This window comes from Gymnoscopelus microlampas, assembly GCF_963454915.1.
Source record: "Gymnoscopelus microlampas genome assembly, chromosome: 20".
Lineage (NCBI taxonomy): Eukaryota > Metazoa > Chordata > Actinopteri > Myctophiformes > Myctophidae > Gymnoscopelus > Gymnoscopelus microlampas.
Window position 1 is genome coordinate 2,429,497 of NC_139957.1, and position 19,059 is coordinate 2,448,555.

The 19,059-nt window shown below is 45.9% G+C and overlaps 1 protein-coding gene across 4 annotated transcripts in view; it reads right to left on the reverse strand.

Moving 5' to 3' along the window:
* The window catches only part of ralgapa1 (Ral GTPase activating protein catalytic subunit alpha 1), a 147,107-nt gene that overhangs the window by 84,909 nt on the left and 43,139 nt on the right, over window positions 1-19,059 (reverse strand). For 2 of the 4 annotated variants that reach the window (XM_084043982.1, XM_084043984.1), the window contains exons 18-24: window positions 16,142-16,363; window positions 9,822-9,952; window positions 8,561-8,789; window positions 6,092-6,274; window positions 3,833-4,006; window positions 2,540-2,733; window positions 468-566 (exon numbers count right to left, since the gene is read on the reverse strand). In XM_084043982.1, coding sequence (XP_083900108.1) covers window positions 468-566; window positions 2,540-2,733; window positions 3,833-4,006; window positions 6,092-6,274; window positions 8,561-8,789; window positions 9,822-9,952; window positions 16,142-16,363 — 1,232 coding nt within the window. Of the gene's footprint in view, window positions 1-467; window positions 567-2,539; window positions 2,734-3,832; window positions 4,007-6,091; window positions 6,275-8,546; window positions 8,790-9,821; window positions 9,953-16,141; window positions 16,364-19,059 lie in introns of all 4 variants that reach the window. The other 2 variants (XM_084043983.1, XM_084043985.1) reach the window with 2 other exon arrangements.

Consider the following 19,059-nt stretch of genomic DNA (forward strand, 5'->3'; position numbering starts at 1 on the left):
AGTGAATTTTGAAAACCAGTAACAGAGTACTTCTACATTGCAGTATTGATACTTTTACTTAAAGGAGGAGTTCACCCAAAAAATGACTTATTTTCTATCAATTACACACCCCATGAAGCCTTGATTTCATGGATTTATTTTTGTTTTTGTGGCATTCCTAAGCTAATAATTTGATGACCGTGTGTATTTCCGGTAGGAGACACAAATAATCTACTTTGTGTCTCCTACCGGATACATTAGCTGGTAGGAGACGGGAATCAAATTATTAGCTTAGGAATGCGACAAAAACAGAAATAAATCCATGGATTCAAGGCTTCATAGGGTGTGTAATTGATAGAAAATAAGTCATTTTTTGGGTGAACTCCTCCTTTAAGTAAAACATTTGAGTACTTTTTGCCACCACGGCATAATCGCACTCTGACATGGGATGGACACATCTCCAATGGAAACCACCTTAAACCTCATACCTTAAAGAGCCAGGGAGTGAGAATACGGAGCGGAGGGATCAGTACAGGAGGCGGAGGAGACGACTGGTTGTCCAGGGAAATGCCCAGGTTATCTCTGATCTGGAAGGAGGAAAGGTCAAGGGAGAGAAATACAGAGAGAAAGGTTGGAGTGGTTGTGGTGAACGACCGTCACTGAGCTTCCGTTTTATGCAATATGTTTATAACCCTTTCAAATAGCTCAACGTATAAATGGTACGGACGAACTGCTCGGACGACAGATATGAAGAAGAAGGGAAGAATCTGAAGAGGGGGTCAAATTATTATCGGTTACATGTTTTGACGGTTAACCCATTGAGACCTGGAACTGTGTCATTTTTAGATTTGAGCTAAAAAGTATTATTTTACATTTGGGCTATTCAAAAATCGTGAAAATGTGTGCAAACCTTTGAATATATATATTTTTAAAGCGAACATTTTTAACTCAAATCGTTGCCTCTGGGGGTCCCTGGAACAAAATATTTTGATGGGGGTCCGCGGCCAAATACATATCATTTTGGGGGTCCTTGACATGAAAAAGATTGAGCACCACTGATATAGAAACATACGTTTTTCAGAATACTGTTGGGATTTAGGAGACATGTAGAATCGGCTTCAGGTCTCAATGGGTTAACCCATTGAGACCCGAGACCGATTCTACAAACGCCTTCTAAATCCTCAACTATTGTTGCTACATCAGTGGTGCTCGGGCGTTTTCATGTCAAGGACCCCCAAAATCGGGCCTATATGTATTTGGCCGCCGACCCCCATCTCAAAATATGTTGTAATAGGGACCCCCAGAAGCAAAGATTTGAGTCAAAAATGTTCCCTTTAAAAATATATATATATTCAAATGTTTGCACAAATAATGTTCAAGATTTTCCAAAAATAGCAGATCTGACCACTTAACCATCAGATGGGTGGGCTGCATGCATTTTCGGATATTGTGTTCCGACTTCGATCACTGAAGCTAACGCAGTACACTTCAAGTTCCTATTTATTGGTGCCACAATGAAAACTAATTGTCAAGGTTTTAAAGAAAAGATACCATGACATTCGTTTTTTACACAATTAAAACAAATATATTAATGTTATATTAGCATTAAAAAGTGAGTGTTTTGCCAATTATTTGGGGGCCCACTTGCAATATCCAGCTCACAACCTGCCAGTGAGAATCACCCGTCTAAAAAAAAAACGCTGCATCCTTTCAGGAGAATGACTATAGGTACGAACGCAACCCCGGTTATTTGAATAATACTCGCTCATTCAATGTCTCGCCTATGGGAAGAGCGCCCCCTCTGCCCCCCCCATTATTATTATAATAAATGATTACATTATAAAACACACATTAACCACTTTACCCCTATTCTATACCTAGGCTATTTGAAAATAGCAGATGTACAAGCTCACGCGTCGCAACACGTTGTGAGCTTGTAGATCGGCTATCGGCTAAAACATTTCAGTACTTTTACTTTTGGTACTACTTAAGTACATTCTTATGCCAATACTTTTGTACTTTTACTCAAGTAACATTTTGAACACAGGCCTTTTGCTTAGTAACAGAGTATTTCTACACTGTGGCATTTGCTACTTTTACTTAACCCATTGAGACCTGAAGCCGATTCTACATGTCTCTTAAATCCCAACAGTATTCTGAAAAACGTATGTTTATATATCAGTGGTGCTCAAACTTTTTCATGTCAAGGACCCCCAAAATTATATGTATTTGGCCGCGGACCCCCATCAAAATATTTTGTTCCAGGGACCCCCCAGAAGCAAAGAATAGAGTTAAAAATGTTCGCTTTAAAAGTATTTATATTCAAAGATTTGCACACATTTTCACGGTTTTCCAAAAATAGCAGATCTACAAGCTCATAGCGCGGCACTCGGTGCCGCGCTATGAGCTTGTATATCTGCTATTTTTGAATAGCCCAAAGTGTAAAATAATGCTTTTTAGCTCAAATCTAAAAATGACACAGTTCCAGGTCTTAATGGGTTAAGTAAAACCATCAGAGTACTTTTTCCCACCACTGTGAACAAAATCACACAACGCTCACCTTGGCCAGGTTCTGCCACAGTTCACACAGGCAGTCAAACACCTGCGCGTGGATCTCGGGGTCTTTGATGGTGTTCACGTCTCCCAGGATCCCCAGCATCCTCCGCCACATCACCGTGGCCACGTCGGCGTGCCAGCCGGTCAGCGAGCCGCCCGCCATCACGCTGCCGTCCTCGCCGGGGAACTCGCTGGCTTCTGCGTCGTTGTTCGAGAGAGACAAACACAAAGACAGAATGGACCAGTTTTGACCGGTCAGTGTACTGTATGAGTGTAAGGGCCCGGGGGCGATATGGTCAAAGTCAAATGTCACAGTATTTCAGACCAAATCCCTCGATAGCGACACTGTGACGATAATGTTGTATCGTGGTGATATTATATATTTTTATTCCAAAATGTACAAAAATAACAAAAAAACGTGTTGCTACTGTATGTGAAACATTGTGAGCTAAAGGTAAATAGGCAAAGTGATAAAAACAACCAGGAAAAGACAACATGTACAGTATACCATATCACTGCCTTATTTTCTTTTATTCTATTTTTTATCCCGCGATTTTTGTAACCCATTTTTTTCACCCGGTGCCAATTTCCTAAGTGATCCTGGGCACTACACCAGCCCTACACCAGCGTTAGACCAGTCCCCCACAGCCTGGGGAGGCCAGGGCCGAGCCCATGCTTCCTTCAGTGCACGAGAGCCAACTGACCTTCTTGTCACCCGACAGGGGCCTTTTGCTATTATTTTAATGCTGTTTTATGCTTTTGCTTTTCGTTTTTGCTTTATTGTTAAATTAGTTGTAATTGTATTCTTGCTCTGTAAAGCACTTGAGCTGCATTTCATGTCATGAAAGGTGCTATACAAATAAAGTGTATTATTATTATTATTATTATTATTAGACGATAATTTTACCATTTCTAGCCTCATACCACGATCAATATAATATTGATATATTGCCCCATCCCTATTGCAGAGGTCTCATTCACAGGTAGCTCCAAATACACATTAAATACAAAAGTAAAGAAGCACACCAAACGAAAAACAACACTTAAAAATGATGGTGTTGACATGTGACAGTGGGAAATGTATAACTTTCGTTATACATTTGCGTCTGGACAAAACCACTCTGACCTCAAGTGCTAGAAACATTTTCATAAACATTCGGGGAGAACCAAATGCTTTTTAAGCAGTTACAGTGTGCATCGAGGGACACATCTCACCCCTACAGTATAGGAAAGATATATCGCTAAAACCATTGACGTTGAAGATTTTTGTATGTGTTGACATGTGCATTCGTGTTACCCAGGTCATCGGGAGTCTGCAGGACCGAGTGGTGCATCTTCTGCTCCAGCTGGAGGTGCGTGTGTGAGTGCGAGTGCGTGTGGTGGTCTGCGTGCTCCGCCGTCAGTGTGGCGGGAGACGGGGTCTGGGATCGAGAACCCCCCAGGGAATGCATGGGAGACGCACTCTCTGAACCTACACACATAACCATAGACACACACACATATATATATATATATACACACACACACAGAGAGACAGACAGACAGACGGAGAGAGACAAACACTTAAAGGATCAATTGCACTTTTGATTTTCAAAAGAACCAGTCTTATGCTGAATTCACACCCAAGGGCCCAGCATTGGCCTTTGAAATTGAGTCTATATAGGAAGTGAGTTCAAGTGACAGCTCATATGAATGGCCTGTAGTTTCGCTGTTTTACCCCTGCTGGTGTCAGAGAGAATTTCTCTCAATAAAAAGTGGGTGGGTTTTTGACGAACTTTAGACTTGATTTTCTTACCTTAATAAACATTGTCATAAACAGGGGTGCACATAACTGGTGCGCAGGTGCGCATGCGCACCCAAAATAAATAATGCACGGCACATCAGACGACGCGAGGCGCTTTTGCGCACCAACAGCTGGGACAGGAATTTCCAAGCCTTTATTTTTTAGCAAAAATAAAAAATAAAAGCCTGGAGATCGAGGCTAGGAATTTACTTCCTGAAGCCACACTCACACAATCACGCTGAAGCACACGTCGGCCCCATGTACAGCCATTAGGCGCAGGGGGAGGGGACGCATGCTGCACGTGATTGTGTGAGTGTTGCGTCGCATCCTGACACACAGACATGCTGCGACTCGCAGCTCGCTGCACGCAGCCAGCAGCGGCTGTTAGAGGCACTCGTCACCGATGATGAACGCACCGTAATGGTGCAAAATATGACGCGATCGTCCCAATCTGGCGGATAAAAGCAGCGCAGCACAGGGCACCAACCTTGGGGGGGTTCACCAAACAGCGTGAGAAGCGAAAAACGGCAGAATTTGGATCACTTTATTTTAAAATTGACCATAAAGTAGGATATGCTCTAGGAGGGGCGGGATGATTTGATTGACAAGCTACCAAACCAATAGCATTGATTTCCGGTTGCATTAGCTATGACGCGATATGACGCGATACAGAAAGATGGCGGATTTGAAATTGCTGACAAATACAGATGTGCCACTTCAAAACTTCACACGTTACTGTTCTTTCCCTGAAAGTGCCCTGAAAATGCATTTTTTTCCTCCCTGTTCTGCCCTTAAAAATTCACTGTTTTGCCCCTGAAAAGAAGTTGTCACTACACACCCCCGTTTTTCCCTTCAACAGACATCCATATACATGAGAACAAAAGAATGTGTGTTGAAGAAGGTGTCAGACTCATTATGAGGCGAAAGGTGATTTGAAGAGGTCCTTGACCAGTTGCTCAAATTAATTAGCATCATAAAAGCAGTGATCATCAAAATAATTCAGCATTTTAAATGCCCTTCTTTGTCCCTCTTATTGCCCTGGGAATCCCCTGAAAATGTACTGTCTTGGCGATGGCACGACATTTGAAGTTTTGAAATGGCACATCTGTAGGCTTCATTCACGGTCTGTAGAGTCTGGCGGGCGTCACTTTGTCCATCTCTTTTATACAGTCTATGGTTCACACACGCATTCTTATAGGAATACATTGTATACAGGATGACCAGACGTCGCCGTTTTGCTGGGATTGGTGAGAACAGTCTGCTATATAGGCTCTATTCACAGCAGCCATATTACGAAGACATTCACAGGTGTTACCAATGATACTAATGAAGGCTCCGTTCCATTCTGGTCAAACAGAGTCAGGGTGCTGATATTGTGCATGTTGGCTCACTGGAAACACTCTGTTACACCAGTGGGTCTACAGTTGGGGTCCAGGGACCCTCATGGGCTTCCAAATGGCCCCTTACAGGTGTGTAACTACGGGTCCATTTGGTTCCATTTGTACACTCTCAGAGTTGTGGGGGTCGTGGAAACCACTGTGCTAGACTAAATGGAACAGAGCCTTCATTAGTATCATTGGTAACACCTGTGAAAGAAGTGATAACATGGCTGCTGTAGAGCCTATTCTCATAGTTTTTGTGAATAAATATGGTTTAAACAAATCACCCGGCATTTGTTGTCACCCTTGTCATCGAACCTCGGACTGGGGCTCCATAGTCTATAGATAGATACCGACAGATGAATGATAAACACATACAGACAAACGTGCGTACCGGTAACGGTGACGGTGTGACTCAAGCTGCTGGTCTCCGAGTCGATGTGCAGCGTGGTCAGGCTGGCTACTTCCTGTTCCTCACAGGCCACGCCCCCTCCCAGGCTGTCCTGGTCCAATGAGCTTCCTCGCCCTCCACCGCCCCCACCTCCTGCTCCACACGCCTCTGAGGTGAAAGTGAAATCTGAACAAAACACGTTGAAGTTAAAGTCGGCGTCAAGCCAGACTGAGTGGTGAGCTGCCATTTTTAGATAGACACTAGACAGACAGACATATTTGTCAGCTCATAGCACTGAGTGCCATACTATGAGCGTGTAGATCTGCTACTTTTGAAAAATCTTGAAAATGTGTGCAAATCTTTGACTACCGGTATATATATATATATATATATATATTTTTTTTTTTTAATCCCACAATTTTGTAACCCTTATTTTTCACCCGGTGCCAATTTTCTAAGTGATCCTGGGCACTACACTCCCCTCACCAGCCTAGGGAGGCCAGGGCCGAGCTCATGCCTCCTTCAATGCATGAGAGCCAACTGACCTTCTTGTCACCTGACAGGGGGGAGTTTCCCTGGTTGGACGTAGCGCGTGGAAGGAACACGTTATTCCAACCAGTTCCCTTCCCCTCCATCAGGCGCCCCGGCTGTCATGGGGGAGGCGGTATAGTGACCAGGATTACTACATGTTTTTGTGAGGGTATTAACTACCCTGAGAGACACGGGGAGAACATGCAAACTCCACACAGAGTAGGCCCTTTCGTCAACCCCACCTAGGGTATGGGCGCTGATGGCGGAGGAGAAGACACGCCCACAGCATCCCCGGCGGGAATCGAACCCAGGACCTTCTAGCTGTGAGGCGACATTCTAAAAAAGTTTGACTATATATACTTTTAAATATATTTTTTAACTCAAATCTTTGCTTCTGGGGGATTCTATAAATGTCTTCTAAATCCTAACTTTTTTTTTTTTTTTTTAAACTTACATTGCTATACCATCAGTGGTCTGTCACGGGCTATTCCTACCGGCTCGCTAAACACCATAGATAGGAGCTACCCTGACCTAAAAGGTGTGTGTGCGTGCGTGTGAGCGTGTATATATATGGCAAACTAAAACAATATGGCACTGTTCCCACGTCAACAACCCCCCAGCTCCACTCACCTACTGGCTACGGCCAGCACTGGCGTTGGCCCTCACAGCCGGAGCGAGATGCTGGATCTTTCACTGTTCAGGTGCGGGGATAATAACCCACGTTCTTTTTATGGTATTTTTTCGGTTTTCTTCTTTTTTTCCTCCCGTAGGGTTTTTGTGCTATTTAAGTATGTATTAGTCTCTGTACCACACCGACACTGGATATCACTACGGTGGGACCGTCAGTAACTTCTTATCGTACGCGAAGCTCCACTCTTCTCACTTCCTTTAGAAACTACAAGGCACAGTAGGACAGCGCTATCCATCCGTCGCTTATCTTCTAAATCTGTAGTTGAGAGGTGGCCTCCGTATGTACTGTGTACCGAACGTTACTAACTCCCAACCCGCAACTCCAAACAACCGAGCCGCCACGCTCTTCAAACACTTCCTCCTCCTGTCCTCGGCGTGATGACGTTCACTTATATAGCCGCACCTCCAGTGGCCGGCTGCCGTTGTGACGTACAGAAACGGTGCCAAAACAATAAATGAAAATAAACAAAACATGGGTGCAAGATGTGAAAAGATATGTATGTACAGATGTGCCACTTCAAAACTTCACACGTTACTGTTCTTTCCCTGAATGTGCCCTGAAAAGGCATTTTTTCCTCCCTGTTCTGGCCTTAAAAATGCACTGATTTGCCCCTGAAAAGAAGTTGTCAACTACACACCCCCGTTTTTCCCTTCAACAGACATCCATATACATGAGAACAAAAGAAGAAGGTGTCAGACTCATTATGAGGTGAAAGGTGATTTGAAGAGGTCCTTGACCAGTTGCTCAAATTAATTAGCATCATAAAAGCAGTGATCATCAAAATAATTCAGCATTTTAAATGCCCTTCTTTGTCCCTCTTATTGCCCAGGGAATCCCCTCAAAATTTACTGTCTTGGCGATGGCAGGACATTTGAAGTTTTGAAATGGCACATCTGTGTGTATATTGCCTACTGCACAATATCCTAACAGGTCCTCAAACTTTTTTCATGTCAAGGACCTCCAAAATGATATGAATGTGTACGCGGACCCCTTCCCACCCACCCCATCTCAAAATATGTTGTTCCAGGGACCCCCAGAAGCAAATATTTGAGTTAAATAAATACATATATTCAAACATTTGCACTTTTTTTTTGTTGCAGATCTACAAGCTCATAGCACGGCACTTGGTGCCGCGCTGTGAGCTTGTAGATCTGCTATTTTTGAATAGCCAAAGAAATCTAAAAATGACACAGATGCGTTCCCGGTCTCAATGGGTTAATAATATACTACACACACACACAAAGCCTTACTGTCAAACTTGCAGGTGGAATACTGAAAGGCGTTGAAGGAGTCCGATTGGCTGTCCGAGCTGATGACATCAGAGCCGCTGGCGCTGGCGGGCGACGTCCACTCGGAGGGCACCCCGGGGTCGTCTATGGGCCGGTGGTCGTCCGAGGGCCGAGACCCCTGCCCCTGCTCCAGGAGCTCGGGCAGGTCCCGGGGAACCTCCAGGCTGCCGGGGCTGCTTCCGCGACGACCCTGTGTGAGTGGACAGTAGGGCTGTTTAACATTCCTCAGAAATGACATTTGAATATTGGTCTTAACCCATTGAGACCTGTTCTACATGTCTCCTAAATCTCAACAGTTTTCTGAAAAACGTATGTTTCTATATCAGCGGTGCTCAATCTTTTTCATGTCAAGGACCCCAAATATTATATGTATTTGGCCGCGGACCCCCATCAAAATATTTTGTTCCAGGGACCCCCCAGAAGCAAAGATTTGAATTAAAAATGTTTGCTTTGAAAATATATACTGTATATTCAGAAGATTTGCACACATTTTCAAAAATAGCAGATATACAAGCTCGTAGCGCGGCACTCGGTGCCGCGCTACGAGCTTGTATATCTGCTATTTTTGAATAGCCCAAAGTGTAAAATAATGCTTTTTTAGCTCAAATCTAAAAATGACAAAGTTCCAGGTCTTAATGGGTTAATACATTATAACTAGCACATCTGCAGTGGCTGGATGTGGTCTCCATACTGGTTTGACAAAGCCCATGAGCAGTGATTGCCTCTTCCCTGAGCTGTAAAAAAAAATGAGGTCTATCGTGCAAGGGAGGTCAAAGGTTCGAATCCCGGGTAGGACATAACGGTTAGGGATAGGCTCTATTCACAGCAGCCATATTATGAAGACATTCACAGGTGTTACCAATGATACTAACGAAGGCTCTGTTCCATTCTGGTCAAACAGAGTCAGGGTGCTGATATTGTGCATGTTGGCTCACTGGAAACACTCTGTTAGACCAGTGGGTCTACAGTTGGGGTCCAGGGACCCTCATGGGCTTCCAAATGGCCCCTTACGGGTGTCATTTGTACACTCTCAGAGTTATGGGGGTCGTGGAAACCACTGTGCTACACTAAATGGAACAGAGCCTTCATTAGTATCATTGGTAACACCTGTGAAGGAAGTGATAATATGGCTGCTGTGCATAGAGCCTATTGCAGGCTTTGAATTGAACAAAGTTTGAATTTGAAGTGTAAAAAACGGGTGCGTTCGCCGTGCCGTACTGACCGCCGTTCCTCTGGCCCGGAGTCTCTCCTGGATGAACTCGTCCATGAGGTCGGGGAAGTTGGGGTTGGCGCTGCCCACGTCGCTGGAGACGGGGCGCGCCTTCTGCACCACCTCTCGCTCCTCTTTGTTAGCTACACCCATACACACAAACACACCCACCCCACACACACACACACACAACGCACGGTAAGGCACACGCAGGCGGTTGGACGACGGCTTGGACATCGCATGAACAGAAGAATGGCTGTACAATCGGGCTGAAGACAGAGACGCAGACAGACAAAGACACAGGTGTACATAGTCATGCACACAGGTGCACACAGACAGACAGACAGACAGACAGACAGAGAGACGCACAGAGACAGATGGACATAGCTCCGAAATGTAACGTTCGACATACAACGTAACAGCAATGACTCTGAAACATATAGCCTGCAACATGTGTCCTAGCCTGAACGTCTACTCTCTACCTCATACTTTGCGGAACGACGTGCATTAGACTTGAGGCTATATGAGTATGTATAGAAAGCCTGTAAATGTTATAATCTGTTCATTATTATTCACTTTTCTTTGATGTAGTGAAGCAGCATTTGCGTGTTGTTCTGCCTTTCCTGACTCCAGGCTCTGGTATAATTTAAAGGGATACAGCAACATTTTCTTGTTTGTTTTGCTCGGTCTTTTTCCTTTGTGCCACAATTTGAGGGAATTAACATCAACGAACAGCTTGTTAGCATTGTCCGAGGACCTGATATACAATGGACTTGCCAGCAGTTGGTATACTAGAGGTGATTATACACTGGAAATGTCACCGTACCCCTCCAAGCTACCAGGATGTTTTATTTATAATGGGAAAAATCCACTCTAAAATTGAATTCACATGAATTATTCCCCGTCATCTTTACATCACAGACTTGAGCCTTTAGTGTTTGAACTTTCCATCTTGGAAAGCGAGCTGTTCACATTGACTCCTTAACCCATTTAGACCGGGAAAGAATCTGTCATTTTTTGATTGCTTTGGGCTATTCAAAAATAGCAGATCTACAAGCTCATAGCACGGCATGTAGATCTGCTATTTTTGAAAAAATCTTGAAAGTTTGTGCAAATCTTTTGAATATATATATATATATATTTATTTTTTAAAGCTAACATTTTTAACTCAAATCTTTGCTTCTGGGGATTCTACAAATGTCTTCTAAATCCTAACAGTTGTTTTTTTTAAACGTACGTTTCTATATCAGTGGTTCTCAAACTTTTTCATGTCAAGGACTCAAGGATGTTTTGGAATTGGGACCCCCCAGAAGCAAAGATTTGAGTCAAAAATGTTCCCTTTAAAAACAAATATATAAATTCAAAGATTTGCACAAATGTTCACGATTTTTTCAAAAATAGCCCAAATAAATATTAAAATGACACACATGCGTCCCCGGTCTTAATGGGTTAACCACCTTATTGTTCTAGCGTGGACTTTCCCTGTATTGAATACCAAGTAGTCCTAGTGTGTATGGGCTACCATATAGGACCAGTGTTAAAAGAAAAACCAAATGGCACGACACGTTTACGACCAACCAGAGAAGCAGAGTGCAGGATATTAACTCACACCATGCAGAGCGAGAGCAAGCCAGAGAGAGAGAGAGAAACAGATCACCTTGTTAACGTCCAAACAGGCTGCATACGTTAGTTTCATTTATCTCCGGTTCAATTGGCTCTATTCAGCAGCCATATTATGAAGACATTCACAGGTGTTACCAATGATACTAATGGAGGCTCTGTTCCATTCTGGTCAAACAGAGTCAGGGTGCTGGTATTGTGCATGTTGGCTCACTGGAAACACTCTGTTACACCAGTGGGTCTACAGTTGGGGTCCAGGGACCCTCATGGGCTTCCAAATGGCCCCTTACAGGTGTGTACACTCTCAGAGTTATGGGGGTCGTGGAAACCACTGTGCTAGACTAAATGGAACAGAGCCTTCATTAGTATCATTGGTAACACCTGGGAAGGAAGTGATAATATGGCTGCTGTGCATAGAGCCTATTGAACGTGAGTTCACAGTATGTTGCTTGCGGGTTAGGTAGTAGGTAGCAGTCAGCCAGCCAGTGAACGGGTTAATCACTTAAACCCAATGGTGTAAAGTAAATAAGTACATTTACTCAAGTACTGTACTTAAGCACAGTTTTGAGGTACTTTTTACTTTACTGGAGTGTTTCCAATCGACTATTCTTTTACTTCTACTCCACCACGTCTCAGAGGCAAATATTATACTTTTACTCCACTACAATTATTCGAAAACTTTAGTTACTAGTTACTTTGCAGATGTAAATTATTACATTATAAAACATACATTAACCACTTTAGCCCTATTTTATACATAGGCTATTTGAAAATAGCTGATCTACAAGCTCACAACGCGTCGCATCGCGACGCGTTGTGAGCTTGTAGATCTGCAATTTTCAAACATTCAGTACCTTTACTTTTGGTACTTTAAGTACATTTGGATACCAATACTTTTGTACTTCACCAGTGCTTAAACCCTGTACTTAGTTGACTGGAGTCCCCCTGGGCTGTGTGCTAGGCCCGTCCTGTTTTCGTCCTACACTAAACGTCTTTGCAGAGAATAGGCCAGCTATACCGCACGGGCTATGCAAAAGTCACACATAAATGATACATAGAGTATGTGTTGCCAAATCTTGCCAGTTTGGGGGCGTTAGCTTTTGAATCGAATGGGTTCTTAAGTGCGCAATAACCTACAATGTTGTACACAATTTAGCTGGCGGGGTGAAGTGACCGTAGACTGGCTCAGTACCTTCCAGAAAGGAACTGTACTGTGGATGGGTCGATGTTGTGGTGCTAACATGAAGCAGCTAGTATTGCCAGTGTCGAGGACACAGGCAATGTAGTGCGACATTGAAGCTGTGATGTTAGCTAACGCTAATTGCACAGTCCTAGCTAGTACACACACAGCCAGACAGACAGACAACCAGGCCTGGGTCCGAACGGGACCTGCAAATAATTATTTGTAAAGTGTGTGTTTTAATCTGCAGAAGAGTGCCAGATGGGTGGGGCTAACCACGTCACAGTAATTCCAAATGTGTCAGCAAAGTTGAACTGACTTGTCAGGATGTCCCTTGTGTCACTCTTATGTGGGAAATTCCACCCATCTGGTAAAAAAAAAAGTGGAGTAGAAACAAACAATCCAAATTATTTGCAAATATTAATACTAGATCTACAGACAACACACGTGGAAGACTATAGGAAGACTGTGAAGAGGACTTGATGTCATCGCAGCCAGACAGAACTAGGTTTTGTGTAATGAACAACACACTCGCCCCGGAGAGCGCAGCGTAGTTCTGACGCCGATGGGCTGACAGGATATTGTTCCCCTCCACGTTCTTCCACAGAAACAGCAGTTGTTCCCACAGAATCAGAATGAATAGAAAAGGGTGTTTTCCGACCGTACATGACCTGTGCACGAGCCTTACGACATTACAAAAAGGCTCCGCCATGCGTTTCTATAGTTTGCTCATCAGTCGTCAGGCACTTTAGTAATAATAGGACATACTGTAGAGTACCTAACAGTACACCAGGGGAAAAAAAGCATTTGAACAACTGCGACTTGGGCAAATGTGGATACCCTTTCTATCCATTCCATTTCCATGGGTTTGTCATAGTGAGGTAGGCCATTCTCAAATAAGGACGTGTGCTGCCCTCTGGTGGTTTCGTGTCCTCTTTGTTCTAACAGGCTTTCTATCTAAACGTCCCTTATCTAAACTAGGTTTCACCTGAACGTGCACATGTAAGACATACAGTAGCACATTTAATAACACGTAAACCTCCTATGAGCCAACAAGGAAAAGCAGTGAATGCTTGGGCAAACATTGGTAACGTGGATGTTTTTTTTGTTTATGCACTGAGCTTTTTCTGCATTGCCACGTTCCCTTTTTCTTTCCTTTCACTGACTTTGTTTTATTATTATGGCCAGCTGTGCCGTTTCTGTCGCTTGTGTTTTCTTCTGCAAGCCTGAAAATGGCTGGAGTCCGGGGGGAGGAGGTGAAGGAGGCGCGAGGAGGCCGCATGCAACATCCAGGAGGTGGAGAGTAGGGCGGGGGAGAGGGGGGGGGGGGGGGGACAGCAAAGAAGGAGGAGGAGGAGGAGGAGTCGAGTTCAAAGTCCCAAAGCCTGAGGAGGAGAGGAGAGAAGAGGAGAGGGGGGGGGGAGGTACAGGGTGGGGGTGGGTATAGGGCTTGAATGGGGGAGGCGGGCTTGGCGTAGGGGCTTACGTTCAAGAGGAAAAAACACACACAAAAATAACCAGAAGGGAGTTTGAGTTTCAGTCCAGCAGCAAGATGATGAGTTTCAGCCAAAAAAATAAAACCATTCATCACAACAAACCGGTTAAAAAACAGGAAAAAAAATAGGAAAAGAAGAGTTGCTGGTGTTTATGCTTTAGATGAAAGATTATCTGTCTTTCCCCAACAGCACTGGTTTGTTGATGTTTTACTGATGTGGTGTCCGGGGTGGGTGAGCGGCTTTCGTTTCGGCTTTGCGATCCTCACCTGGCGCCGCCGGCGTCTTGCGTCCAAAGTAGCCCAGGACGTGCGAGTAGAGCTCCCTGAGAGACGCGTCGCCCCCGGACGCCCGGCCATGATGCTGCCGCTGGGGGGACGAGCCCTGGGATGAGCCCTGGCCCCGGGCGGGGTGGGGCTTGGAGGAGAGGGCGTGAACCACCGTCTTATAGACGCCGCCCAGCCGAGCCACCTGGTTGTGGCGGGAGGAGGAGGCGCTGCTGCGCGGCTCTTGGGAGCGGGAGCGCGAGGAGCGCCCCAGGCGGGCGCGCATCCCCGAGCCTGGAGCGCTTGGCGCCGTCGTCTCGGGGCGAGCCTCGGTGCCCGGGCCAGATGGCGCCGCCTGCTGCTCTTTGTCCTTGTCCCTGGCTCCCACCCCGGCCTTGTTTTCTAGACCCCCGGTGCCTGCCGCCGCGCTCCCGGCCTGATCCCCGACGGAGCCGGAAAACGCGAGGTCACCGGCGTTCCCCGCTTTCTCGCATGCGCCCGCCGCGTGGCTAAGCCCGTCGAAACTCCCCCCGACCTTACCTGAGCTCCCTATCCCTGCCTTAGCCCCGCCGGGCGGGGGCCTTTCGCCCGCCGAGTGACTGTGCGTGTGGAAGTGACTGAGGCGCCGCAGCCTGGCCCTCCAGTGGGCCTCTTTGCTCTCCAGGGGGTTGTGGAACTGGACCGAGTCGGTCGAGGGCTGGAAGCTGACGTGGAACCCCCGGACGAGCCGCTTCTTGGGGCGGCCGCGGGGCATCTTGGCGGGCATGGGCTGCTCCAGGCCCTTGGCTGGGGTCTGTTGGGGTTGCGTTGACTCGGTGCTAGACTCTATCTCGGCGGCGTCTTCTCTAACCTCGCAGAAGCTCTCCTCGGCCCCTTCCTCTACCTTTTCCCACTCCCCTTCCCTCTCCCCTACGGCGGCGTCGCCCGTCCCCTCCACCTTTTCCCCGCCGGTGCCTCCCTTTCCCCGCTCTCCCACGCCTCCTTTCCTATCTTTCTCGCCGGCCTGTCGCTCCGGCGTGGAGCTCGCTCCCCAGCTGCCGGGAGGCGCCCAGTCGCACTGCATCTCCAGACACTCGTAGATGCTGCGCTGCTCCGTCTCGCTGTCCTCCGCCGAATCCACGCTGCTCTGTCGCAGCGGCTTACTTACCTGTCTGTCGTCTTTACCCGTCTGCCTGTCCTCCCTGCCCACCAGCCTCGCCTCGCCGGGCTGCCCCGTCGTCTGCCCCGCCTGCGTCTTCACTATCCCCGTCTGCACGGAGACGTGCGGCGAGCGGACGGGCCCGCCGCTTTCCGACGACGCGAGCCCGAGGGGGTCTCTCCCCGCCGCCGCCGTCTCCTCTACTCTATCCCCTCCTCTGTCGCCCCCCCTGTTGCTGAGGTACTCCCTGATGGAGGAGAACAAGTCGTCCTCCTCCACCGCGTCCCTGCCTTCCTCTTCCTCTTCGTCCAGCTCCCTTTCGGGAGAGAAAGCAGAGAAGGCGGAATCCGAGGCGCTCGCCCAGTCGGAGCCGGAGCTAACGGGGCTTCGGGCGGCGACCCCGGGCCACGACCGGTCGCACGCGATGCTGTCGTCCAGGGAGGAGGAGACTACGCCGTTGGCGGGGGGGGGGGCGAAGGGGCCGGGAGAGTAAGGGGGTCGTGAGGGAGAGGGTGGCGCTGCGAGGCTATTGGCTGTGAGTAAGGAGGAAGTAGTGGTGGTGGTGGTGGGGGGGGGGTGTTGGTGGGAAGTATCAGAAGGGGGCAAGAAGTGGTGTTCGTTTTGGGGGCGGTCACCTTTGACCCGCTCGGCGATGAAGGGCTCCATGACGTCGGAGGCGCTGCTGCTCCGCGGGAGCGAGGAGGAGGCGGAGGAGGAGGAGGGCGCGGCGTCCAGGTCGCCCCCCCGGAACACCTCGGAGGAGCAGGGAGTGGGCGGGGCCTCCTCGCTCTGGGAGGAGTGGCGCATCCGGGAGGGGCGGGTCGTCGTCGTCAGCGTGATCGGCGGGTCCTCGAGGTCTGGGTGGTGATTATGGGGGGGGAGGGGGAGGGAGGGGGGAGTTGGGAGAAAAGGGGGGATAAGGGAGTGAGGTTAGTAAGGGTGTGATTAAGGAGTTCACACGACGAAACGCCGATAACGACGCGTAGATGTGGTTTAATGCATGTAAAACAAAACAAAAAAATAACACGCAAAAACATGAGGACACGAGATGGGCTCCAATCATGGTATGATTACAATGATCGTTAGGGTCCGGGCGAGACAGTTCTTAATGCAAGGACAAAAACCTGAAGATGGTTTACAAGGGGTTTTCAGAAACATTTCATTCCTAATAGGTTAAGATATATTTTAAAATAGATGGCCAGTATATGTGTAAAAGAAAAAAGGACTACCATAGGTCACGGTTCAGGTCACCAATAACGCATATCGCCATGAGATGCCAAATCATTTCCACCACATTCTCTCATGCTGGATGCCTGTATGTGTGGATGTAGGAGGCCTAGAAGTAATACTATATTTGTGATATTAGCTTTTGTTAATTGGCAAGATTATGTGTTGAGTTTGACTTACTTTTATAGGTACTGGCTCTAATAAATATTTGCAAATATAATGATCTGATATACTGGATATGAAAAGAAAAAGAAGTCACCACTATCTATTTTGCATTGGGATCAATTCTTTTGCTGAGGCATAACAAACTGCCCCTTGGTTGGCAGTGTAACTGTTCTAGATAAACGGCTCAGAGAAATATGTACCTTGTGTTTTCATCTGACCTTTCACCAACCTACTTTACATCCTTTCTGGTTCAAGATAACCCGATGAAGGTCCTTGCACCGAAACAATGTTCTTGTACATTCACATGCTTAAGAATGAGCTCACATATACTGTAGATTATAACACAACGTATTATGCCATGGTGTGTATAATCGGTAAATTACTCATGGTAAAACACACCAGCGAAAACAAAATGACTGATCAAAACAACAACAAAAAAACATCCATGTTGATAATGAATATGAGTGGTTTAGTGATCAAAGCCAAAACTCCCTTGGTTTAATGTCACAGTAACTCACAGCTGTTTTGTTAGATGGGTTGGAAAACAGTTTTGCTAGTTATCTGTACCTCTTTGAGCCCAGATGGGCCGTGCATATCTGTATGTTATGAATGAATCACAGCTCTAACAAAACAACTTAATGTCACACAGCACAAAATGAACCAAAAAAATGCGTACGTGAAACACAAACGGGGTAAAATGACTCCAAAGATAACACTGTAAGCAAATGGAAATTATTCGCTACAACCTATAACAAAGAGTAGGTGGAGTCAATTTGAGACAAGAAGGTAACATTGGAAGGGGACAACAAACAAGGTCAGGGATGGGGCGTGGGGTGCAGGCAAAGATGCGTAGCAAGCAAGTCAAGTTGAAGGTGGAGAGAAGAATATGCAGACAGACAGACAGACAGACAGACAGACAGACAAGACAAGACAGACAGGAAAAGTGAAATAACAGTCTGAGAGACTGAGGCTAACAGACACGGTAAACCAGGTTAATGTTGAAATAACATGCAAACGTATATATTGCCTTAATCTGTCAGCTAAACACTTCCAAGGACAAACAAATAGATCAGTACAGAGAATCTGGTGAAGACAGACTGGTGCATTTCCAAACAAACATGCAGGCATACAGATAAGAGGTCAGGTTTAAGATAGACGGGTATACAAATAAAGACAGAATGGCCAAGCAGACCGAATTTGGACAGACAGGCAAGGAAAAGACATGTCCAGCTATTCCAGGGTGAGTGCATGTTTCTGCAGATTAAAAGGGGAAATAGACTAGACTCAGCCACTAGATGTCACACTTTGACACATTTTAACACCCCCTCTTGCATATTGGTTCATATTTCTCTGTCTCACCTAAGAGGTAGTTTGCAACATAATAATCAATGGCTGCCTTCAAATAATATATTTAGAGGGGGAAAAACATACCTTATATCAAAGAAAACACAGGAACATGGGGGCTGTCAGTTTACGGCTTACATAGATTTGCCGGGCCAACAGAATTATTACAGTTATTATTTCATAATATTTTTTGGTGGGAAGTTATATTTTTATTCCACACATTTTTAAAGGGTCTTTGGATGTATCATTTTCTTTCATTATTTGATTTCATTTTTTTTTTATATATACCCTTAAAATTTAACACGTGGTGCCAATGGCCTAGTGGTTAAGGTGCATACCACATTTAGGCTCTAATGTAGCCTGACAGCGTTCAACTCCCTGTTTCCTGTCACTTTCCACTATACTATCAAAATAAAGGTAGAAAAGCCCCCCCCCCCCCCCCCCCACCAAAAGAAATATACGTATATATGTATTTTATTTATTTTTCCAAATTTACGATCATTTGATCGTTAGTAAGTGCGGTGTACATAAGACCAATTTGTTACCAGGTAGATCAAATTATCTACCAGATACTTGAACAAAGTTTTTTTTTCTTTTTCCTGACTTCTGAGACTAAGGATCTAAAAATGCCAAGACATTTTAATACCTGGAATGTAGAAGAAAACCTACGTTTTAAGATATGTTCAGGACATGCAGAGTGCAGACACCCTGGATTTTACTATCAGGTTGGAAAGCAAACACACAAGCAGACAATCAGAAACAAAAAACCTTTAAGGGAGAGAGTGAGAAAGACAAGAGAGGCACAACAGGTAGACTT